This window comes from Esox lucius, chromosome 25, assembly GCF_011004845.1.
Source record: "Esox lucius isolate fEsoLuc1 chromosome 25, fEsoLuc1.pri, whole genome shotgun sequence".
NCBI lineage: Eukaryota > Metazoa > Chordata > Actinopteri > Esociformes > Esocidae > Esox > Esox lucius.
In genome coordinates, this window is record NC_047593.1 from 20,871,701 (window position 1) to 20,898,239 (window position 26,539).

The window sequence follows — 26,539 nt, forward strand, 5'->3', positions numbered from 1 at the left end:
TAGGGTATTGAGGTCAAGGTTAGGGATAAGGTAATATCCATGATAGGTGAATTTTTAGGTTAGGGTCAGGGGATATGGAAATATAGGGAACAATATTTCTGGTCCACACAAGCAGAGTAAAGCAAATGGGTGTGTGTGTGTGTGTGTATTATCAGCCTTCTGCCAGGGTGTGGTAACTCATGGCTTTGTTCAGGCATCATGTAGCAATATTTGTTAGACACGGAAGACCTGCTATTATTAACAGTTCTCTTATTATTAATCGATCAAGGAACGGCAGGCTTGGTACCATGTTCATTTATTAACTGTGTTCAATATGAGCCATTTGTCCTTCAACCCCCCCCACCCCACCCCCTCTGTATTGTAGTTACTTGTCTGTCGCGTCACATGTCCTGCACTTGAGCTGACGCCCGCGTCACGCCCAAAGTTTCCTCTTCCCTCCGGGAACACACATAGACACACACGCACACACACACACATGCAGTCCGACCCCACCCCTCGCCTCCCGGAGAGCCGCCCTAGTCCCGCCCTACGGAACGATCATATGACACGCGCACAGCGCACTCCGTATCTCGGGGAGTTTTGAACGAATAGAGGACGAAGAGCAGTAGAGTTTCATAACTGGGGAAGTTTTGTCTCTGTGCCAGGCCGGACTATCTGTCATCGGGATTTTTTGTTTTGTTTTCCAGACTGCGGTGGGTTGACCGATGCGTGTGACATCGTATTGTGCTTTTCGAGTGCGTCACTTTTTCAACGGAATTCTAAACGGAGTTTTAGACAAACAAAACGTTTTTACGGAGACAGTTGCTTAAAGAGATCTAACCGACGGGAATAACAAATTACGCGCAAGACTCCGCCGTTACCATTCAGAAGTAAGTTTTATTCTGTCAAGCTGCTAATTAAGGACGTTTATTTTAAATAGCTGATTAACAATCGATTAATATTACATACATGTGACTGTTGACATGATTTTTGTTTGTTAACTAAAAGTGTTTTGAACTTGACCTTTTAACGTTCTATATCTATCTTTCACATAGGGGTTGTTTTTCAATATTTTTAAGTCGTTAACACTCGTTCTTCACCCTTCTAGTATAATCCTTTTCCAAATAAAGAACATGTTAACAATTACGCCGTTTTGACAATTAACTATTTGACAATTTACTTAAATGTACTTTTCTTGTACTTTGTATAATATACTGTAATAGGAGCATTTTTGGGGAAACGCACGAAGGCACACAATTGTACGTTAACGTCACGTTAGTCTACCGTAGTGGTAAACGCTCACGTAGGATTTACTATTGAGGTGAGGACCGGCAATTTAGTACCATTAAAAAATAACAATATTACCTAACCCCTAACTCTAAACTTAAACCTAAAACAAACCTCAATAACCTAATCTTTAAGCCTAAACTTAACCTAACCCTAACTCCTAATTTAAACCTAAGCCTAATTCTTAGCCTAATTCTAAACATTAGCCTGAATTTAACCTCAAGACAGATAAAGTTTCTTGTTAAAGTGTGTACTAAATGTCCTCAATTTGCATTCATTTTCTTCTTTTACTATCATAGTGAGGAAGACACACACATGTTAAGATCACATTGTTGCATTCCAGTGTGTGTAGGTGCGTGTGTATTTCTTCAAACTGCTGGTCTCTAGCTATCACTACATAGGGGAAAAACAATAAACATCAAATTACTCTAAATGCAGCATGACACACCAATGTTTGGCCAAGTCAACAGGTGAACTGATCTGAAAGCAGCTTGTTTAGGTTATTTTTTTGTTGCTGATGGGTGTCAAGCTTGAAGGACTTGTGTTTGTAGCCGGGGCCAGCTAACTAGTTCAAAGGTCACAGGGATGAACGTTGAAAGGGGTCAGAGTGTAAAGGGCACAGTGATGAGCATTGAAAGGGGTCAGAGTTTAAAGGGCACAGTGATGACTGTTGAAGGGGGTCAAAGTGTAAAGGTCACAGTGATGACTGTTGAAAGGGGTCACAGTGTAAATGTCACAGTTATGACTGTTGAAAGGGGTCAGAGTGTAAAGGTCACAGTGATGACTGTTGAATGGGGTCAGAGTGTAAAGGTCACAGTGATGAGTGTGAAGGTGGCAGCTGCTAACAAAGTGGATGACAGAGTGTTATATTGCATCTAAGATTCATAGGTGATTGTTAGTGGCCTTAAAGTCTATAGACAATGTTGGCAAAGTTGTGGATTGACAGGCCGATAATTTGTACCTGGCAGTGGAGGGGATGGATGCCTTGTTGAAGAACAAGAAACCAACTGTGGATGGACAGTGAGCAGTCTGGCCTTATAACGAGGCATGTTTGGGTGTTGAAATAATCTAACTCTGACAGGTTCAGGAGCAGGATGTTTGGTGGAGCGGGCAGTCAGATTTTGGTATTACGTCCATGGAGGCTAAAGAAGGCTTTTTGAATAATGTTAAATTAATGTTGGAGAGTGGCCAGCATTGTGTTCAGTGAGGGGCCAAATATATACAGCAGTGTTCAGTGAGGAGTCAGATCAATCAATCAATCAGTCAAATGTATTTATAAAGCCCTTTTTTCATCAGCAGTTGTCACAAAGGGCTTTTACAAAACATGTATACAGAGAGTGTTCAGTGAGGATTTGAATATTTACAGGACACTTCTGTGAGGAGTTAGAGGTTTACAGGACACTGTTAAGTGAGGGCCCAGATGTTTACAGGACAGTGTTCAACGAGGGCCCAGATGTTTACAGGACAGTTTTCAGTGAGGGCCCAGATGTTTACAGGACAGTTTTCAGTGAGGGCCCAGATGTTTACAGGACAGTGTTCAGTGAGGGCCAAGATGTTTACAGGACAGTGTTCAGTGAGGGCCCAGATGTTTACAGGACAGTGTTCAGTGAGGGCCCAGATGTTTACAGGACAGTGTTCAGTGAGGGCCCAGATGTTTACAGGACAGTGTCATCGGCATGAAGGCGAATTAGTTACCTGCAACAAGCTACACGTCCTCTTGTAAATAAAGAACATTTCTAATTACATTTTGCTTTAACTCAATCAGACAACATCACCTGCCTACACATCTACTAAGTTACTGTGGTATTACTGGATAGATACAGATAGACCAATAGATAGAAAGATGCATGGTTATAATGTAGTAATGGTTGATCTATTGCCTATGCGCATTTTCAGTAGATGGATAAACATATTTGTAAATTCTATGTGGATTTTTTATCAACCTGTAGATGTAGAGATATAGAGAGGTATTCTATGTGGATGTTTAGTAACCTGTAGATGTAGAGATATAGAGAGGTATTCTATGTGGATGTTTAGTAACCTGTAGATGTAGAGATATAGAGAGGTATTCTATGTTGATGTTTAGTAACCTGTAGATGTAGAGATATAGAGAGGTATTCTATGTGGATGTTTAGTAACCTGTAGATGTAGAGATATAGAGAGGTATTCTATGTGGATGTTTAGTAACCTGTAGATGTAGAGATATAGAGAGGTATTCTATGTGGATGTTTAGTAACCTGTAGATGTAGAGATATAGAGAGGTATTCTATGTGGATGTTTAGTAACCTGTAGATGTAGAGATATAGAGAGGTATTCTATGTGGATGTTTAGTAACCTGTAGATGTAGAGATATAGAGAGGTATTCTATGTAGATGTTTAGTAACCTGTAGGTAGAAAACCCATCTATATCTCTACATCTATCTACAGGTTACTAAATATCCACATAGAAAACCCATCTATATATCTCTACATCTATGTGGATGTTTAGTAACCTGTAGATGTAGAGATATAGAGAGGTATTCTATGTGGATGTTTCGTAACCAGTATATAAAGTAGATCGGCAGATATAGACTGACATTATGTATGGGTATTCAGTAACCAGTAGCTTTGTCTGTTTGGTTGAACCCATAGAAATATAATCTGTAGAACAGGCCTCTCCATTCAAGCCGGAGATGTGTTAGAGTCTTCAGGCCCTGTTAAGCTGGTTCTCCCAAACACAGTTCCAGGAACAGATTTTTCTTGCAACACAAATCCAACCCTTTTCATGAGAGGTGACACTGGGTTAGGGCTGTGTGTCATTAGGTCTCTAGATATAGCCAAACAATAGCTGGCAGGTTAGGGTCACTGAGGTTAGGGTCGCGGTGGTTAGGGTCAGGGGTCACAGCGGTTACTGTGTGTGTGTGTGTCTCTTGTCTACTGTATAGTATAGTACAGTACATATCTCTGTCTGTCTCAATCCCGTTTTCCTGTGCTTTTGTTTCAAGGCTGGGGCTTGCGTCACACATTCCACTTGGCACATGAAGCCTCTTATCCTGTTTAGAAACCTGGAAGAGAGGGGGGAGGGAGAGAAGGGGGAGGGAGAGAGAGGGGGTAGGGAGGGGAATGGCTGATGAGGAATCTCACACACCCTAACCGAAGCCTAACCTAAACATAACCTTAACCATCTAACTTTTATGCCTAAACTTCACCCAGGCCTATATCTGACCCTAAACCGAATTTAATGCCTAAACCTAAAAGTAACCAGAATTCTAACACTTTGTCTCAAGTTCTTCCCTAAACCTAACCACTGTCGCTCGCTCACTCACACACACACACTTTCACACACACACTCACACACACAGTCTCTCTGCTCAAAGGGCAAGTCCTAGGGAACATTGGGCTAAACATTAAACTTTGAGGGTTGTTACCAGGTGTCTGGAGAACCTTTATGTCTACTAGTGAACTTTTACAAATACAGTAGCTGTCATTATCTTGTTAACTAAAGCCTTGATATTTCCTGCTGCTTCTCTCTCTTTCTCACATTTTCTTTCTATTCTCAGTCTGTCTGTTAAAGGTTTGGTAGTTATGTCATGTTCGGTAAGATCTTGGTTAAGACTTCAGATTACTGTCCTTTTCCCTTCCTCTTTCCCTCTCTTTCTCTCTGTCTCTACGACAGGAAACTGCATGCCCCCTGCATCAGCCCCCCCCCACAGGGCCCCTAACCCCCCCTGCCTCCAGTGTGGAAATAATAACAGTCAAAGAACTTCCGCTCCTCTCTCTTTCTCTAGCAGACTGTTCCGTTCCCTCTTTCTCTTTCTGTCCTCTAATATCTGGAAAGGCTCAAGCTTTCCTCTCTGCATTGGCGTGGTTCGTGTGTGTGTGTGTGTGTGTGTGTGTGTGTGTGGTTCGTGTGTGTGTGTGGTTCGTGTGTGTGTGTGTGTGTGGTTTTGTTTGTGTGTGTGAGAGTTTTGTTCAAACTTGTTTCCCTCTCTTTCCCTCTGTGAACTATATGTCTGCGACCCCATCAGTGTGTGTATGTTTTATGTAAAGCTTTGTGTCACAAGTGTCTGTGTGTGTGTGTGCATGTAGGGGTGAATGTGTTGTTTATGGTTTTGACCCTGTGTGTGTGTGTGTGTGTGTGTGTGTGTGTGTGGGTGTGTGTGGGTGTGTGTGGGTGTGTGTGGGTGTGTGTGTGTGTGTGTCGCTGATGTCCTCATCGGAGCTTGTTTGGTGTGAATAGACGTGTGAAATGGTCTTGTACTGGAATATGTCATCTGTAATCTGTAATCAGATGTACAAGGATATTTTATGGAACTGGTGCTTTGGTTTCTGTAGGAAAACCTGCCCACTGAGGTATACAACATTTGAGACTCCAAGACCCATTCAGTATTTATGGGTGATCCTGGTTTTCACTAAGATATTCAAATCTGAAAACTCTGGGGGGTTTTGCCTGTACTAAATTTGGGTTATGTTTAGGTTCAGGCAATATGGGTTAAGGATGGGATTAGTGTTAGGGGTCTACAGGATGGGGTTAGTGTTAGGGGTCTACAGGATGGGATTAGTGTTAGGGATCTACAGGATGGGTTTAGTGTTAGGGATCTACAGGATGGGATTAGTGTTAGGGATCTACAGGATGGGATTAGTGTTAGGGGTCTACAGGATGGGATTAGTGTTAGGGGTCTACAGGATGGGGTTAGGGGTTTACAGGATGGGATTAGGATTAGGGGTCTACAGGATGGGATTAGTGTTAGGGATCTACAGGATGGGATTAGTGTTAGGGATCTACAGGATGGGATTAGTGTTAGGGGTCTACAGGATGGGGTTAGGGGTTTACAGGATGGGATTAGTGTTAGGGATCTACAGGATGGGATTAGTGTTAGGGATCTACAGGATGGGATTAGTGTTAGGGGTCTACAGGATGGGGTTAGTGTTAGGGATCTACAGGATGGGATTAGTGTTAGGGGTCTACAGGATGGGATTAGTGTTAGGGATTTACAGGATGGGATTAGTGTTAGGGATCTACAGGATGGGATTAGGAGTAGGGGTTTACAGGATGGGATTAGTGTTAGGGATCTACAGGATGGGTTTAGTGTTAGGGGTCTACAGGATGGGATTAGTGTTAGGAGTTTACAGGATAAGGAACACAGACTTCAGCCCCCAGAAGGATAGTAAAAAAAACATGTCTGTGAAATGTGTCTGTGAAATGTGTCTGTGAAATGTGTCTGTGTGAAACTTATTTGACACCCCAATTGAGCAGCTAACATTCTTTCAGTTCCACAAAAAACAGACGATAAAAGCCTTCTAGACAATTTAAAAATACATATTTCTACATACAAACGCCACAGCTGAATCCAGGTCATGAGTCTCTATGTCCCTATGACATCACCATATTGACATCCTCTCATCTTTTTTTGAAGGTGATTTAGGTTTTTGATTGAGTAATTGAAGATGGAAAAATGTTGTGTGTGTTCTGCTTAAAGTCCATAGTCTGGAATAAAGAGTGTTTAAACCTTTAATTATTAACCTAGGGCGAGAGCACTGGTAGACACACCTCTGTAAATATACACACACGCACACACATACACACAACCAAAATTTGCTCTGTTTCTTATTGTAGAGTTGAACCAGGGGTCAAGCTGCTCTCTGTAACTTCGCTTAAACTAAATTACCAGAAAGACAGACAGAGAGAAAGACAGACAAACAGAGAGTCAAAGAAACAGAGATACAGAGAGAGAAAGACAGAGTTAAAGAGACAGAGATACAGAGAAAGACAGAGATACAGAGAGAGAAAGACAGAGTTAAAGAGACAGAGATACAGAGAAAGACAGAGATACAGAGAGAGAAAGACAAACAGAGAGTCAAAGATACAGAGAGAGAAAGTGGGAGGTGCAGTGTTCACTCATAGTTTGAAATGGGACCCACATCAACCAGACCTGCATTCAGAATTATTTAAAAGACTCCTCAGAGTACAGAGAAAAACTCAACAATGCATGCAGAGCAGAATTAAAACAACTCTCAAAACGAGCCTTTTATTTAAATGACCAACAATTCTACTGTTCTGAAACTTAGAGGGCCGACATAAAGACCATTATTCACAGAGGAGGAAGAAAAACAGGAACATGAACGAGGAAGATGAACAGGAAGAAGACGAATGGGGAAGATGAACATGAAAGACAAAAAGGAGGAAGAAGAGAGACGACGTCTGACAGGAAGGGGAAAGAAGAACAGGACGATGGAGGAAGAAGACATTTTTGTTGTCACACAGGGTGTCTTGGTAAAGATGGGTTTGCAGTGAGGGCTGGGAATCCATCCGTTTGCAGACTCATTTACACACCTTAAGGCTGCAAAATCCTTTTCAGGCTGAGGTTCTATCTGCTGGTTATTTGACAACTCTACAGAACACATCTTGCCTTTTAGCAAACAACCGCACACACACACACACCTAGAAGCACGCAATACTGATAGAAAAATATATTGAGAAAAGGTCCCCTGCCAACCAAGAATTCACAACATGATAGTCACACCAATTTGAGACTATGAATGCATTCTTTTCCTAAATTATCATCAGAGTACTTTGCCCATCTCCAAATAATGAATGCAGAGCAGACACAGTTCCACAGCTACTAATCATCTAAAGCCAGAAAAGAGCTGCTGAATTTCCCTTTCATCTAAAGGAGTGTTCTGAAGACTCCCATGGGCCAGCTGGTTTTGGGTCTCTATTCAGAAACCCAAACAGACCCCTCAGAAACCCGGGACAGCAACACAGTTAGACCCAAGCACATAATGAGAAAACAAAAAGAGAACAATTTGACTGAACCCAAATGAAGAAAATCCTTGACTGAGAACAGGTTCAGTGAGCATGGCCTTTCTGTCAGCCATATTGAGACATAGAGAGAAGACTGACTTTGCACACTGCCCACAACTTGAGGTGGAAACTGAGCTGAACTTCCTCAACTCCTGCCAAATGTATGACCATATTAGAGACACATATTTCCCAGATCAAACAAACCCACAAGAAATATAACAAGGCGCAAAATACTTCGAGTTTTAGATTAAAAATGTTTATCACTTGTTTAATTTCTTATATTTGCTTTGGCAAAAAAATGCCTTTAAATTTTGAATTAACAGAGATAACAAAGATGGAAAGAAAAAGAAAAGACAGACTGAGAAACAGACTGAGAGAGGCAGACAGACAGGTATGTACAGTGGGGAGAACAAGTATTTGATCCACTGCCGATTTTGCAGGTTTTCCTACTTACAAAGCATGTAGAAGTCTGTCATTATTATCACAGGTACTCTTCAACTGTGAGTGACGGAATCTAAAACAAAAATCCAGAAAATCACCTACCAACCAGTAAGAATTCTGGCTCTCACAGACCTGTTAGTTGTTCTTTAAGAAGCCCTCCTGTTCTCCACTCATTACCTGTATTAAATGCACCTGTTTGAACTTGTTACCTGTATAAAAGACACGTGTCCACACACTCAATCAAACAGACTCCAACCTCCCCACAATGGTCAAGACGAGAGAGCTGTGTAAAGACAGCAGGGATAAAATTGTACACCTGCACAAGGCTGGGATGGGTTACTGGACAATAGGCAAGCAGCTTGGTGAGAATGCAACAACTGTTGGCGCAATTATTAGAAAATGGAGGAAGTTCAAGATGACGGTCAATCTCCCACGGTCTGGGGCTCCATGCAAGATCTCACCTCGTGGGGAATCAATGATCATGAGGAAGGTGAGGGATCAGCCCAGAACTACATGGCAGGACCAGGTCAATGACCTGAAGAGAGCTGGGATCACAGTCTCAAAGAAAACCATTAGTAACACACTACGCCGTCATGGATTAAAATCCTGCAGCGCACGCAAGGTCCCCCTGCTCAAGCCAGCGCATGTCCAGGCCCACCTGAAGTTTGCCAATGACCATCTGGATGATCCAGAGGAGGAATGGGAGAAGGTCATGTGGTCTTTTGCCCAGCGACAACCTGAAGGATCTGGAGAAGGTCTGTATGGAGGAGTGGGCAAAAATCCCTGCTGCAGTGTGTGCAAACCTGGTCAAGAACTACAGTAAATGTATGAACTCTGCAATTGCAAACAAAGGCTTCTGTACCAAATATTCAGTTCTGCTTTTCTGATGTATCAAATACTTATGTCATGCAATAAAATGTAAATTAATTACTTAAAAATCATAGTGTGATTTTCTGGATTCTTGTTTTAGATTCCATCACGTACAGTTGAAGAGTACCTATGATAAAACTTACAGATTTCTACATGCTTTGTAAGTAGGAAAACCTGCAAAATCGTCAGTGTATCAAATACTTGTTCTCCCCACTGTAGACACAGAAAGATATGTCGAGACAGACAGACAGACAGGTGTGTAGACAGACAGACAGGTATGTAGACACAGACAGATAGACTAACTGTATCTCTCCTGCAGCAACCTCATTGATTCTGACTTATCTTTGTAACGCATGTCACCATTGGAGGAATTACTGTGTGTGTGTGTGTGTGTGTGTTTTAGGTATAACTATATTCATGAGGACCAAATGTCCCCATGAGTATAGTAAAACCAGAAAAAACCCTAACCTTTTGCCGGTCCCCATGAGGCAAAAGTCAATTTCCAGATCAGGGTTTAGGTTTAAGGTCAAACTTACAATTCATTTTAGAGTTAGAATTGGGGATCTTTAAGGTCCAGGTGTTGTTGGTTAAGTTTGGGTTTAAGGTTAGGCGTTACATCTAGATACATTTTTGGCATAAATGTTACTTTATTGAGGTTAGGGTTAGGTTAATGGTAGGGTTAGGTTTAGTGGTAGGGAGCATGCAATTTCTCTTTCTGGTCCTCATGAGGGTCGCCATACAAGCTTGTGTGTTTGTGTGTCATTAAGAGAGTCTGTAAATATTGTCTATACAGGTCAGTGAATCTACTGTATCTCTTACTGCAAATACTTACAACATCCGTCCTCCCTCCCCCCTCCCCCTCCCTCCCTCCCCTCCCCCTCCCTCCACTTCCTCTATCTCTCTCCCCTCTACTTTCATTTTTGGCTTGCTCCCCCCCCCACACACACAAGCGCCAACCTTTCACTTCTCCCTCTCTCTCTCTCTCTCTCTCTCTCTGCCTCTCCCTTTCTCCCTCTCTCCCTCCCTCTCTCCCTCTCTCTCTCTCTCTCTCTCTCTCTCCCTCTCTCTCTCCCCCTCATGAGTTAGTAGGTGAAGTAGTACTTTAGCTTATTTAGTAATAAGCAGTAACATATTGCTTATTACTGCCCCCAAAAGTAACTCATTACTTTATTCACTACTCCCTGGGAAAAGTCATTTGTTGCATTACTTCTTAGATTACTTACTCATCATAAATGAATAAACGTTTGAATGGTCATCTTCTGTGAATACTGTAGCTGAGTGCCACTGTGACCAAGCAACTCACCACAGATTCATAACATTGTGATAATATATAACCTGCTTTTCTCATGCCTGTGTTGTGATTCAGTTTATTTGCTTGGGGTTATTATTCTCAGTGTACCACCGTATTTAAATATATTTGCTTCTTGGGCACCGTGTCCCTAAACTTTTATTTATAACCAAGCCGATCCAAAATGAAGAAATGAAATGTGTGTTGAAATGCTGTCTAAAGGTATTCCCATACAAGGGTACCTGTTCTGTCTGCAGCCCAGTCCAAACCTTACCCACTAAACCTGGGTAATGGTGACAGTTCAATATATGTGTATCATAACACCAATACTGTACAGTCACAACACTGATGATGGGAAGGAATGCTACACAACACTAATGATGGGAAGGAATGCTACACAACACCAATACTCTACAGTCACAACACTGATGATGGGAAGGAATGCTACACAACACTAATACTCTACAGTCACAACACTGATGATGGGAAGGAATGCTACACAACACTAATACTCTACAGTCACAACACTGATGATGGGAAGGAATGCTACACAACACTAATACTCTACAGTCACAACACTGATGATGGGAAGGAATGCTACATAACACTAATGATGGGAAGGAATGCTACATAACACCAATACTGTACAGTCACAACACTGATGATGGGAAGGAATGCTACATAACACTAATGATGGGAAGGAATGCTACATAACACCAATACTGTACAGTCACAACACTAATGATGGGAAGGAATGCTACATAGCACCAATACTGTACAGTCACAACACTGATGATGGGAAGGAATGCTGTTCTCCTTTGGACCAATGATTACTCCCCTTCACCCCTGTGATGTTGCTGGTTAGTATTGTAGCAGAGGGAGATACATTGTCATTCTCTGGTGACTGGGATCTGCTGTAGTGAACACATGGAAGCCTTTCTGAATTTATTTGCATTTTAGTTTGTCTATTTTTTATTTTGTAGTAAATAGATTAATGCACACACACACACACACACACACACACAAACTAGAAGCTAGCTACATGTAGCAAACCCTGAATAGATCTTTGAAAGTATATCCCTGAACTGGTCGAACGCTTAAGGTAGAGAGAAATGATGTAGTTAGACACACACACACACATATACATACACAGATATACATGAACATAATATACCCTGTAGTGTGTTGTAATGACCTTCCCTCTACAAGGAATTTACTTTTCAACTCATCTTCCCCTCTTCCTCTGCTGTCTTCAATCCCTATCTGTCATCAGAAACAGTGTGTGCGCGCATGTACGCGTGTGCGTGATCAATTGATTTGTTGTTGAACTGAGACAGACAGACTAACTTATGAATTATTAATTAATCTCTTAATTGATGTCTTGACAGATTTGTTAATTCATCCATGTCTCTCTCTCCCTGTATGTCTCTCTATCCTTCCCTGTCTCTCTCCCTGTATGTCTCTCTAACAGCCTGGGATCATGCTGATTTATGACTATCCACAGAAGAACAACATGGAGATGACAAGACTGGAGGTGTGTTGCTGTCACACCTTACACATGCCAGGGCATGCATTTAGCTCCATACACAAGACATGACACACACACACGTACACACACACACACACACACACACTTCTACAGTCCTCGACTCACTGCTTCCCCCATTGCCTCACACAATACAGTACAACCTTTTGTTTATTGTTGTTGTTTACTGATGTTCTTTTCCTCTGTGTTCCCCTGTCAGTCTGTTTTTCAGCCGTATCCCCCGACCGAGGCCTACAGCGTCATCTTCTCCCCTCACTCATACCAGCCCACACACACCCAGTTCACACAACCTTTCTCACACACACTCACACACACCTCCAACCCCACAGCACAAACACAACTGGAACCAGTTGACCTGTCCATCAGTAAAAGACCCTCCTCTTCATCCTCTCCCTCTTCATCCTCTTCCTCCCGCTCCTCCCCTGCCTCACCCCACCGCCGCTCTTCCCCCCAGCCCTCACTTCCCTTCCCTCTGATGTTAGGGTCAGGCTCTGGGGTCACAGGGGTCGTTCAGGGGTCAGGGGTCATGCTATCCCAGGTCATGCTTCAGCCGTTGCCTGTCCTCTTCCCCTCTGCTTTGCACCTGCCAATCATGGTCAACCACACTGTGTCTAATGACAACCGGGATCACCATGACCACCATCACCATCATCACCATCATCATCATCACCGGCCCACAGGCAGCTCTCAGCCCAACACAGGTGACCCTGCTAGTCTGTCAGTCTGCCATATGTCTGTAGACCAACCTGTTGGCCTGTCTGTCTCTGCCTATCTGACCGTCTCTGTCACTATCTGTCTTTGTTTGCCTGTCTGTCTGTTTATTAACGGGTGTATTTTGTAATCCAGCATCCTCTATGAAGACCGAGCTCAGAGGTGACACCCACCACGACCTACACAAACCAATCAAAACGGAGCATGCCCACGAATACAGCCAAGAAATGACCTCATCAGTCATGAGTGGGCCACGAGCCTATAGCGAGTAAGTGGAGGCGGGGGCTTGTAATGGGACAAATAGAATGTCCAATGACTAGTTAAAATATACATTCACGTGTCGTCAAAACAGTAATGAGTAGTAAAACATTAATGAAAGGCTGAGCGGGGGAGAGAGAGAGGGAAGGAGAGAGAGAGACAGAGGGGGGAGGGAGACAGAGGTGGGGGGGGGGGGGTGGAGGGGGGGTGGAGACACAGAGAGCAATAACAGAATTAGAGGATCAGAATGAATTGATGACAGAAACAGGAGGCAGTGGAATGTTACTTCCTGGTTGTGTTCCTTCCTGCTCTAGTTGTTGGGAGTGGTTGTCTGGGTGGTTTCCAGGGCATGCCCCCCCTCATTGTCGTGCCAATGCTGAGATAATTGGCTTCTACAGAAGTGGGCATGGCTAGACCTGTCACCAGCTTTTCTTGTTCAACACACACACACACACATACACACTGAACTTGCCTGACTGGAAGATAACACGTTTGTTTGTTTAAAGCTGAACGGTACTGCAATTCCCTGGTGTGTGTGTTTGTGAATATTAGACGAAAAATCACCTGCAACACACCTACACAATTCAGGAAACTCTATACAGGAACACAACATTTTATTAAAACTGACTCTTAAACCCCATTCAAATCCTGAAGACCTGACCCCAACACCCTGTGTTAGAATATGCCTAAACAACTCCCTAAGCAGGAAATTGCCTTTTTCCTTGTGAGAACCAGCAGAAGGTCCCCACAAGGTCCAACATCCCTGGTTTTACTATCCTTTTAACTTTGACCGTACCCCTGAAATCTGTATCCTTTTAACCTTGACCGTACCCCTGAAATCTGTATCCTTTTAACCTTGACCGTACCCCTGAAATCTGTATCCTTAACCCTGACCGTACCCCTGAAATCTGTATCCTTTTAACCTTGACTGTACCCCTGAAATCTGTATCCTTTTAACCCTGAAGGTGAATCTAAATGTACCCCTAACCCCTTAACAAAAATAGCATTTCTAAAGCTAAGGACATTGGTATACCTGTGAGGAATTCTGGTCCTCCCTAGTAATGCAGTCCAACAACAATGACAGATACACAGATAAAATCTCCCAGCATGCGTCAGTTAAGACAGTGTGTCTCCAAGAAAACCCAAATGTGGGCAGTGGATCTGATTGACAGTCTGTGTGAATGTGTGTGCTCTCAAGTGTCCTGTTAAAGAACCACTCACCAGGGATAGGAAGAGATGGGCCCAGGTAGAACACACACACACACGCACACACACACACACAATAAACTGGATATATGACATAAGTATTAACATTAAGATGATGATGATGTAATAGAAGGTAACAGCACTCCCTGGTGGTGGGAATATAGACACACACACACACACGTTCTGGTTGGTCTCATTTAGCATGTTTCCATTACCCAACAGATGGAAAGAAATGGACTAAATCATACTCTTCTTCTCCATCTCTGTCTCTGTCAGTAACAACCCATCTGTGATTGTCCATTCTGGAGGTAAACATCCACTGCCGGTTGAGTCTCCTGATTCGCTCAAGAAGCGACGAATCCATCGTTGCGATTTCAACAGTTGCAACAAAGTCTACACCAAAAGCTCCCATTTAAAGGCTCACCGCCGCACACACACAGGTGAGATGAACACACACATACACACACGCACACACACAGGTGAGATGAACACACACACACAGGTGAGATGAACACACACACACAGGTGAGATGAACACACACACACACACGTGTTCTAATAGGCTTATCTATTCAATTGTTAGATTTTCTTACCTTCTCCCCCCTTTGTCCTCCGCTCTCCCCCTCCCCTCCCCCTCTCCCCCTCCCCTCCTCCCCAGGAGAGAAACCCTATAAGTGTGTATGGGAGGGGTGTACATGGAAGTTTGCCCGTTCGGATGAGTTGACACGACACTTCCGCAAACACACCGGGGTCAAGCCGTTCCAGTGCCTGGACTGCGACCGTTCCTTCTCCCGCTCAGATCACCTGGCTCTGCACAAGAAACGCCACCTGCTGGTCTGAACACGCCACTGCAACTGAATGCAACTGAATGCAACGCCTGCAGAACTCACCATGAATGCAGCCATGTGATAGTTGGACGTTGGACCAAACTAAAGTTCCACCCAGCAGAATTGGAATAAATCCCCCCACCACACTCACATACATACATACACACACACACAATTCCACACTCTTTTTTCAGACAGTTCTTCATCCACCCAAACAACCACCCGAACATCCACCCAAATATCCACCTTGCATCCATCCAGCCATTCCTCCACCCATCCCTTTATTCATCGACCCATTCAGCTGTGCTCTTTGTCTATTCATCCTCTGTGAAAAAAAATGGTCTGAGTACTGCACCCTCTGCTGGTTGGAGGAACTACTGCAGTGTCTCTGAACTCAGCGGGCACACACACACACTCACAAACACACACACACTCACAAACACACACAGACTCACAAACACAAGCTGAAGCTCACACACACGTTTGTGCAAAGGCATGCCGCTAGAAAACTCACTCATACATAAGCCACCTCTCTCTATCACACACACACACACACACACACACACTGGCTCGACAGACTGTGTTCGGAGTCTTCATTACAAGACAGCTTGTTTGTTGTCTTTGCATCTAGAAATGTGAAACTATGTTTTATTATTCAGGGCATTATCTTTATCTTATGTGTTATTATTTTAATTATTATTATTATTGTTGTTGTTGTTGTTTGTTTTCTCTGTGAAAATGATTTTAAGTAGCCAGTTAAAGGTGGGCTCAGCCACACTGTGTCTTCAGACACAATGGACCAACTAACAATAACCAGATGGAAGAGGCATGGTGCTGGTCCATAGATGACTGTCCCTTTAAGTCTGGCTAGGAGCGATGGGTTGTTGAATTCTAATATTGTGATTGTTTGTATGTGGTTTGTCAACACAAATATTATTATGTGTATTTGGTTTATATAATGTGATTATTCTATGTTATTTTATTTTAATGGGTAAACAAGGAAACATGGATCCATTGTTGTTAATTGGTTAACCTGTTCTCTCAGAAGTGTTTTTTAATATGACTGAGTTCACATCAGCATCCCAATTCGTATCTTTTCGCCACTTATTGGTCATCTGACTAATATGATCCGCTATCTATGTTTTGTCTGGAGCAATTAGATCAACTATTCTGCTGCTGATCGTTTGTTCACATATCTAATTATCATTTTGCAAATAATCCTTCTTTTACCAAACAAATCAATAGTATGGGAAATGGTTAAGGTTGGGCTACTTGTTTTAAACACCACCTGTGGAGATGAACACCTGGTGACCAGATTATATTTTACATTAACTATAGGAAACTGGTGAGCACTTTAAAAAACATTCCCAAGACCAAACATTTAATATATCTTGATTTAAAATGATTTAAAAAACATTCCCAAGACCAAGCCTTAAACACCTCTTCATCTTAAAATATTTCATTGATCAAATTCCTCATTCATCAATTTAATTATTCCGTCAATCATATTACTAAATTGATGGATATGCTGACTGGTTGATGGGTTTATTGATTAACGGTGTCTTCTTTTGCATTTGGTGTTTGTGAAGACTTTTTCATGTTTGATGTCTGGCATTCCTCTGCGGTGCTGAAGTACTTAAACCAGTTTGAATTATTATATTGTAGTGACCAACCTTGTGGTGTTAAGATAATGTACAAACCACAGCATCCACTTTAATCAGCAACATTAGATCTATTCTATGGATCAGCTTTGTTGCTTTTCATCCACAGCGAGATTACACTCACACTCACACACTCACACCCTCACATGGGCATGCACATATTTAGTTTGTGACTGTTTTTTCTAACTATGCAGATGAAATATGATGTAATATATTTTATAATTAATTAATAGACTGAAAGGGCAATTAAAGGTATTTTATAAAGCATGATGATGATTGATTTTTTTTTATCAATGAATTATTAAGATTTTTTTCATACAGTTGTGAATCTTTATTCAACTATTTTTCTTCATGTAGGTTATCAATTCAAAGGGTAATTATATATCAAACTGTGAACTTATATACTGTACAGATTATATTTGAACAATTTTGCATATTGTTTTTCATCAAATATCCATATCCTAAAATAAACCTATATTGCTACTATCTTTTCATATGGGTGTTTTTGTTTATGTGTGTACTTCACCTATTCTAAAGTCTAAAGAAAAAAGAAACAAAACAGATAGCGTTTTAAAACGTGCAATTATATTTTATATGTAGTATGTTCCATACCTCTAACAATGTGAAACATGAATAACAAAACGGGGGAGAAAACACGGGAATTAAAAAACCAGGGCTCGTCCGGGATTTGAACCCGGGACCTCTCGCACCCTAAGCGAGAATCATACCCCTAGACCAACGAGCCGCACACGTCATGTGTTGTGATAGTTCACATTTTAAAGTTGTTTTATACGTAATTTTCTTTTCTAAATACGATTGAAATTAGATAAATCAAGGTTGTCATATCACTTATTAAAATATGGACATCGCGGATTAATTTCGGATGTATCGAAGGATTGTTTGGTCTCAATGCTGGTAATAATCTATGCAAGAAACTCTGACTGAACAACAAAGTCCACAGCAAGTACCAGAGGATGACGTCACCGCCCATTACCGCCCGGCAGACAGCACGCGGACCAGGCTGTCTACGTGGCGGCCGGGGCGGAAGGAACGCGACTAGGAGAACTGCAAGGCCGACTGGTGAGATGCACTGTCATTTTACAAACAAAACCTAGCTGTGCTTTTGAATTTTAGCTTATTTGTTTAGCTTTTATTGTCAACCTCATGAGAGTAACTTAGTTGCGTGATGGCATGTTATTGCAGCGGACATAGTTGCAGAATCACTCCGTGTCTGTAAATATGTAGTGATTAATTATTTTATCAGTGTTGTTTTGTTCATGTATCATACATCATGATCCGGGCTGACTACCGCTGCCTTCTAACTTCTGTAAATGGGCTGGAACTGTAACGTTGAGTGACTGTGTAAAGATTTCTTAGTTTTAAGACAGCTTATTTTTGTAAACTATATTTTAAATGACATCTTTAGCTTATGACACACTACATTTTATGCTTTAACCAAAAGCAAATGTCTAACTCCTAAACCTTTATTTCAAAATGTTTAGTAATATTCTGAAGGAAAGGTTTGCTGCACTTCGCTGTCCGTATCAAGCAAATGGACAACAGTCAGGAAAACACCACACCAAGATAACTAGGGAACAAGCTGTTTGTTTTTCTGGGAGCAGTTTCACTGATTCATTTTAAACGTTTACTTCTTTACTTTATGTGAATGATGGGTTCAGGACATCGGGTTTCACTCCGCTTAATCAGTCCAATATAAATGTTATCCCAGTCACCTTTGATTCCCCCCCAACTCAATTAAATTACAACTGCTTCATTGGCATGACAGAACAATGTACATACTGCAAAAAACAAAACATTTTCTGTAAAAATAATAATGGCGTGAAGCAAGTTTTTTGCTTTGTCCGTCATCTTGTGACAGGCAGCAATGTGGTAGTGAGCTGTGAATACACTGATTTCTGCTTCCTCCGCGAAGAGGAACTGGAATTATGGTCTGAAAACACAGCCTTTCTGTGCAGGGTGTCTACTCAATGACAGGGCTGTGCTCACAGAGCCTGTTCTATGTCAAGGTTTGGATCGGTAACCTTGGTGTGCTGGCTTTGGCCCAGACAGAACATAATTTTGCTTTGTGATTTTGTTTCCCAAGTAGGTCATGTTTTGTTTTGACTGTGTTGTAATTTGGTTTCTTCTTGCTGATTGGATGTTCTGGTCTCCCTTCCCCAGATGATGTCTGACTCTGATCTCCCCATAGTCACCCCTCTTTCCCTCTCAGACCCCCCTCAAACCACCCAACCCAAGCCCCCGGAAAGCCCTCCCCTCCCGCCCTCCCCACTGCTCCACCAGTTCTCATTGGCCACTGAGAGTTCAGAAGGCTCAGATACTCCACCCATTGCGAAGGGAGGAGAGGAAGTGACCCGGGTGGATGGCGGTGAAGCTCTAACTGACCAACCAGAGTGCGTCGTGGAGGGTCTCGGGTCTGAGTGTGACCAACCAGAGAGCGGCGTGGAGGGTCACGTGACTGAGTGTGACCAGTTGGTGAGCCTGGAGGCGGAGACTGCTGCTGGCAAGGGGGATGTTGCGGTACGATTGGCTGTTCCCATTGTGCAGTGATGTCGTCATGGTAGTGATGTAATGTAATGTGTGTGTGTGTGTGTGCGCCTCCAGGGCCAGGGTAAAGCTTGGTCTGGATGGGGCTCCTGGGGAAAGTCTCTATTGACCAGTGCCACCTCTACTGTTGGTAGGTACACAGACACACGTGTACACAAACAAACAAACATATAAACAAACACACACACACAATAACGTCTTGTCAACTTAGTTGGATTATCAATGTTACTTCCCTCCAGGTCACAGTCTCAGTTCTGTGAAGGAGAAGGCAGGTGAGGCACTGCGACTCCACAGGACCTCCATCGGGGAGGAGGCACGAGAGGAGAATGGGGAGGAGGAGAGTAAAGAAGGAGGTGGAGGTGAGGAGAAAGTGAAAGAGGCAGGAGAGGGAGAGGAGAATCCTCAGGCTGTCATGTCTCCTAACACAGCACCAAGCAGAGGAGTACTCTCAACAATTACACATGCTGTGAGTACACACACACACACACACACACACTATCACACAGCTGATAATCATGGAAGTACTGTACTCCACACTTGGTTTTCAGCATTTATGAAAAATGACTGTCTTAATTGTTATTTTAGTTGTTGTGTAATTTAAACGCCTCTTTGTTCGGGGTTTTAATTGACACATACATCCTGTATAAAACATCTTATACTTGTGTGATAAATATGAGCAACAATCACTTTGTACATTATCATCAGATGATCAGGCAGGTTGGGATTACCTGCCCTTTTAACACCTAACCCCCCCACCCCCCCAGGGTAAGTCAGTCATCAGTGGAGGGCTGGACGCTCTGGAGTTCATTGGGAAGAGAACCATGACTGTGCTGGCGGAGAGCGACCCTGGTTTTAAGAAGACCAAGACCCTAATGCAGAGAACTGTGTCACTAAGCCAGGTACTCACACACACACACACACACACAAGTACACACCCAGGTACACATTCACACACACACACACACACACACACACACACACACACACCCAGGTACACACCCAAGACACAGGTACATACACACCCAGGTACACACACATACACACACCCAGTTAAACACAGGTACACACACACAGCCATGCATACACACACCCTAAACATTACACACACACACTAAATATTATACACACTAAACATTACACACACTCACACACACTGTATAAATGTGTATTTTCTAATTGGTTGTGTTGAGTATCTGTGTGGTGATTGGCTAAGGAGTTGTATCTCTCTGGGTTGGGATTGGTCAGATGCTGAAGGATGCCAAGGAGAAGGAGAGGGCTCGTCTCAGCTGCCAGCCAATCAGCGAGCCCACAGCTCACTATGGAATCCTGTTTGACGACTATCAGGGCCTATCACACCTCGAGGCACTGGAGATACTAGCCAATGAGAGTGAAGCTAAGGTAGGCTTAGGGATACCCCCGCAGATTCTACCCCACTCCCCAAAACCCACTTGATCCTTGACCTCTCTTCTTCCTCCTACTCCCTACTCGTCTTCCATCTCCTAGGTTCAGTCATTTCTATCATCCTTAGAAGAGGAGGATCAGGAGGAGCTGAAGAAAGAACTAATCGCCATAAAAGATATCTTCATCACCCGTGAGGAAGAGGAGGGTGAGGAAGGAGAAATTGGAGAGATGAAGGAAAAGAGTGATCTAGTTTCAGAGTGTCCTACTCCTCTATGTGAGTTACCAAGACAACACTGTATTTAATATTAATCCTAATCCCTTCCCTTATCCAAATCTTAAACCTAACCCTTAGTCACAGAAAGACAGAATAGATAACATACTCTCCCGTCCTAATGTCATCAGATATACTGATATACACTTACCTAAAGGATTATTAGGAACACCTGTTAAATTTCTCATTAATGCAATTATCTAATCAACCAATCACATGGCAGTTGCTTCAATGCATTTAGGGGTGTGGTCCTGGTCAAGACAATCTCCTGAACTCCAAACTGAATGTAAGAATGGGAAAGAAAGGTGATTTAAGCAATTTTGAGCGTGGCATGGTTGTTGGTGCCAGACGGGCCGCTCTGAGTATTTCACAATCTGCTCAGTTACTGGGATTTTCACGCACAACCATTTCTAGGGTTTACAAAGAATGGTGTGAAAAGGGAAAAACATCCAGTATGCGGCAGTTCTGTGGGCGAAAATGCCTTGTTGATGCTAGAGGTCAGAGGAGAATGGGCCGACTGATTCAAGCTGATAGAAGAGCAGCTTTGACTGAAATAACCACTCGTTACAACCGAGGTATGCAGCAAAGCATTTGTGAAGCCACAACACGCACAACCTTGAGGCGGATGGGCTACAACAGCAGAAGACTGGAAGAATGTTGCCTGGTCTGATGAGTCTCGATTTCTGTTGAGACATTCAGATGGTAGAGTCGGAATTTGGCGTAAACAGAATGAGAACATGGATCCATCGTGCCTTGTTACCACTGTGCAGGCTGGTGGTAGTGGTGTAATGGTGTGGGGGATGTTTTCTTGGCACACTTTAGGCCCCTTAGTGCCAATTGGGCATCGTTTGAATACCACGGCCTACCTGAGCATTGTTTCTGACCATGTCCATCCCTTTATGACCACCATGTACCCATCCTCTGTTGGCTACTTCCAGCAGGATAATGCACCATGTCACAAAGCTCGAATCATTTCAAATTGGTTTCTTGAACATGACAATGAGTTCACTGTACTGAAATGGCCCCCACAGTCACCAGATCTCAACCCAATAGAGCATCTTTGGGATGTGGTGGAATGGGAGCTTCGTGCCCTGGATGTGCATCCCACAAATCTCCATCAACTGCAAGATGCTATCCTATCAATATGGGCCAACATTTCTAAAGAATGCTTTCAGCACCTTGTTGAATCAATGCCACATAGAATTAAGGCAATTCTGAAGGCGAAAGGGGGTCAAACACAGTATTAGTATGGTGTTCCTAATAATCCTTTAGGTGAGTGTAGTTAAATGTTTTGACATTATATTGTATAATTTTAGACAATATTTGATATCCTTTTAACATTTTCACACCAAAGACACATGGTGTGCTGTTGATTCTGGAACATTTGAATCACAATCCGAATACAATCATGAGAATCACAATCCGAATTGAATCATGCGAATCACAATCCAAATAGATTCTTGAGAATCACAATCTGAGTAGAATCATGAGAATCACAATACTAATAGAATCAGCTGCTGATAATCTCCTTATTTCTGTCTGTGTGTGTATGAAGCTGCTGATGGAGAGGAGTTTGTCAGTGTTCTTACTGAGCTGCTCTTCGAGCTTCATGTTGCTGCCACCCCAGACAAGCTCAATAAGGTAACACTCATTCATTTTTATGAACACTCTTAAGACTGGGTGTCTAAAGGTCTTAAGACTGGGTGTCTAAAGGTCTTATGACGGGGTGTCTAAAGGTCTTATGACGGGGTGTCTAAAGGTCTTATGACGGGGTGTCTAAAGGTCTTATGACGGGGTGTCTAAAGGTCTTATGACGGGGTGTCTATAGGTCTTATGACGGGGTGTCTAAAGGTCTTATGACGGGGTGTCTAAAGGTCTTATGACGGGGTGTCTAAAGGTCTTATGACGGGGTGTCTAAAGGTCTTATGACGGGGTGTCTATAGGTCTTTTGACGGGGTGTCTAAAGGTCTTTTGACGGGGTGTCTAAAGGTCTTTTGACGGGGTGTCTATAGGTCTTATGACTGGGTGTCTATAGGTCTTATGACTGGGTGTCTATAGGTCTTATGACGGGGTGTCTAAAGGTCTTATGACGGGGTGTCTATAGGTCTTATGACGGGGTGTCTAAAGGTCTTATGACGGGGTGTCTAAAGGTCTTATGACGGGGTGTCTATAGGTCTTATGACTGGGTGTCTAAAGGTCTTATGACTGGGTGTCTAAAGGTCTTATGACTGGGTGTCTAAAGGTCTTATGACGGGGTGTCTATAGGTCTTATGACGGGGTGTCTATAGGTCTTATGACGGGGTGTCTATAGGTCTTATGACGGGGTGTCTAAAGGTCTTATGACGGGGTGTCTATAGGTCTTATGACGGGGTGTCTATAGGTCTTATGACGGGGTGTCTAAAGGTCTTATGACGGGGTGTCTATAGGTCTTATGACGGGGTGTCTATAGGTCTTATGACGGGGTGTCTATAGGTCTTATGACGGGGTGTCTATAGGTCTTATGACGGGGTGTCTAAAGGTCTTATGACGGGGTGTCTAAAGGTCTTATGACGGGGTGTCTAAAGGTCTTTTGACGGGGTGTCTAAAGGTCTTTTGACGGGGTGTCTAAAGGTCTTTTGACGGGGTGTCTAAAGTCTTTTGACGGGGTGTCTAAAGGTCTTTTGACTGGGTGTCTATAGGTCTTATGATGGGGTGTCTATAGGTCTTATGACGGGGTGTCTATAGGTCTTATGACGGGGTGTCTATAGGTCTTATGACGGGGTGTCTATAGGTCTTATGACGGGGTGTCTAAAGGTCAGTGATTATGTACATAATGTGATATAATCTCCAGGCCAGAATGAGGGCACATGATTGGGTGAGAGAAGTGGAGCAACCTGTCGCCAAGGATACTGTCAAGGGGGCAGCTGAGGAGGAGCATGCAGGAGAACCTGAAACTGGCGGAGCAGAGGGGAAGGACGAGGAGATGAAAGAGGAGGTAGAAAATTGGAGAAAGGAGGAGGAGATGAAGGGAGAGGAGGAGGAAGGGGAGAAGAAAGAAGAAGAGAGGAGTTCCAGAGCTGTAGAGGTGAGACTCCAGCTGTAGAAAAGAATAAGATCAGTTTTTTATGTCTGTCTGTCTGCCTTGTTCTGTCTGTCTGTCTGCCTTGCTCTGTCTGTCTGTCTGCCTTGCTCTGTCTGTCTGCCTTGGTCTGTCTGTCTGCCTCTGCCTGCCTCTCTGTGTCTGCCTGCCTCTCTGTGTCTGCCTGCCTCTCTGTGTGTCTGCCTGCCTCTCTGTGTGTCTGCCTGCCTCTCTGTGTGTCTGTCTGTCTGGCTCCCCTTCTGCCTCTGTCTGCCTCGCTCTGCCTGCCTGTCTGTGTGTCTGCCTGCCTGTCTGTCTGCATTCTTCTGTTCTCATGTAAATCATGAGGCGTTTCCGTCCGTGTGTCGGTCTAGGCAGTGTATCTCAGTTCAGTGGGCTCCCTGGCTGAGGTGACAGCCCGCAGTATTGAGCAGCTCCACAAGGTGGCAGAGTTGATCCTCCACGGACAGGACCAAGAGAAACCAGCCATAGACCAGGCTCACGTCCTAACCAGGTCTGTCTGATTAATATGCGGCCTCAGACATTTAAGTATATATATATAATGTGTTTAATATATTATGTCGGTGTGTTGCAGGTTAACGTGTGCCATGTGTAAGGAGGTGGGCTGCCTTGCCAGGACATTTTCAGATACTTTACTCTCTGTCGGGGTGAGAGGCGGTGTGGCGCTTCTTTAAACAATTAATTAACAGCATGAAGGACACGTTAGCAGATTATCATCCATTAATTCCCTTCCTCTCTCTCTCCTCCTTCCTCCTCACCATTCCATCCATCCATCCCTCCCTCCCTCTATCCTCCTTCCCCCTCCCTCTCTCCCTCTCACCTCCTTCCCCCTCCCTCTCTCCCTCGCTCCTCCTTCCCCCTCCCTTTCTCCTCCTTCTCCCTCCCTCCCTCCCTCTATCCTCCTTCCCCTTCCATCCATCCCTCCCTCCCTCTATCCTCCTTCCCCCTCCCTCCCTCGCTCCTCCTTCCCCCTCCCTCGCTCCTCCTTCCCCCTCCCTCGCTCCTCCTTCCCCCTCCCTCGCTCCTCCTTCCCCCTCCCTCTATCCTCCTTCCCCCTCCCTCTCTCCCTCGCTCCTCCTTCCCCCTCCCTCCCTCGCTCCTCCTTCCCCCTCCCTCTCTCTCTCACTCCTCCCTCACCCTCTCTCCATCAGCACCAGAGAAAAGCAGAAGAGTTGAGTCCGTTGGTTGAGAGTGTTCTGCTTGAGGTAAGACACAGACCTATGGTTCTACCAGTGTTCCGTAGGGTTCCAACAGCATTCTGTAGGATTCTAAAAATGTTTTCTCTCTAGGGTTCTAACAGCACAACCTACATCCAGAATGCCTTCCAGCTTCTTCTGCCGGTTCTCCAGATATCACACATCCAGACCCGGGGCTCCAGAACCCAGACAGAACCACAGCCTTAACCGTGTCCTAATCACCAAATTGCACACACAGCGTAGCGCTGACACGTCCCTAGTGTGCCATGTTAATGTAGCCGTGTACAGTTAGATTACACAAGATATGATATAGAGTGAAGGTGACAGATCTACTGGGAGCCATGGTAACGCACTCAGACCATACCATAATGGTCATGGCGTAGGAGCCCCTAAGAAGTGCCATTGATTGTGCTCCTGTCAATTGTTGTGTTTTAGGATATTTAGGTTTGGAGATCCTTGCGCTGAGTAACCCAAGGAGTGGTTTGGAGGAACACATCATTTGTTCATGTTTAACACGTTTTCGGTGCTGCTCCGCCAAAAAACAAGTATCGGTTTTGCCTGCATGATGAAGGTTATTTAGCTTTCTTGTTTATACTGTGTCATGCTAAGAGTTACTCATATCCGAGTTAACCAATGATGTATTCTGGGTCATTACCGTCCCTAAACCACTCGAATGTTTCTTAATGTTTGTATTTAGTTAAGTAGGACAAGGGTTCAGGCTGATCATGTGTTGATGTATGCAGCATTTGAAGGCATTTTCCCTGTCTTCAGAGAGATTGCTTTCGTTGAGCGCTACAGATGTTGGCTTGATGTTATTGCCTTTGAAACAGTCAATGCCATTGAATCCTTTGTATCAACAAACCAGTAAAGATGTAATTCACCTTGTATTTTAATTCACCTTGTATTTTAATTGCATTCCTCATGTGGTATTACATGTTTTTACTGTAAGATACTCTGGATATCAGCTTGTGCTAAATTATGTAAATGAGTGGAAATATTTTACTGATAACACTACTACTGCAAAACAAGGACTTAATTCCCTTGCTGAAAGAAAATATCCTAAAATTATATATTCTTAAAAAGTGAAAAGATCATATGTTATTAAGCTGCTATGGTAACCGACCATGACCTGACAAAATCCCCCCCAAAATAAAAACTAATTCTTAACC

At 43.4% G+C, this 26,539-nt stretch overlaps 2 protein-coding genes and 1 non-coding gene across 3 annotated transcripts; 2 read left to right on the plus strand and 1 right to left on the minus strand.

Moving 5' to 3' along the window:
* Positions 1–544: 544 nt before the first annotated feature.
* klf3 (Kruppel-like factor 3 (basic)) lies at positions 545–15,607 on the plus strand. The gene is made up of 6 exons (XM_034291031.1): positions 545–869; positions 12,121–12,183; positions 12,395–12,896; positions 13,042–13,174; positions 14,647–14,810; positions 15,029–15,607. The coding sequence occupies exons 2-6, from the start codon at positions 12,130–12,132 to the stop codon at positions 15,208–15,210; spliced, it is 1,035 nt and encodes a 344-aa protein (XP_034146922.1). The 5' UTR covers positions 545–869; positions 12,121–12,129; the 3' UTR covers positions 15,211–15,607.
* Positions 15,608–17,531: 1,924 nt separating this feature from the next.
* trnap-agg lies at positions 17,532–17,603 on the minus strand. Its single transcript has one exon. It is a non-coding gene; the product is annotated as a tRNA-Pro (tRNA).
* A 258-nt stretch (positions 17,604–17,861) lies between these two features.
* On the plus strand, positions 17,862–26,537 carry fam114a1 (family with sequence similarity 114 member A1). The gene is made up of 13 exons (XM_029118128.2): positions 17,862–17,938; positions 19,040–19,396; positions 19,481–19,553; positions 19,663–19,889; positions 20,188–20,322; positions 20,669–20,821; positions 20,927–21,098; positions 22,651–22,736; positions 23,926–24,159; positions 24,528–24,667; positions 24,749–24,821; positions 25,326–25,379; positions 25,464–26,537. Exons 2-13 carry the CDS (start codon positions 19,040–19,042, stop codon positions 25,575–25,577), a joined length of 1,818 nt encoding a protein of 605 aa, XP_028973961.2. The 5' UTR covers positions 17,862–17,938; the 3' UTR covers positions 25,578–26,537.
* The last annotated feature ends 2 nt before the right edge of the window (positions 26,538–26,539 follow it).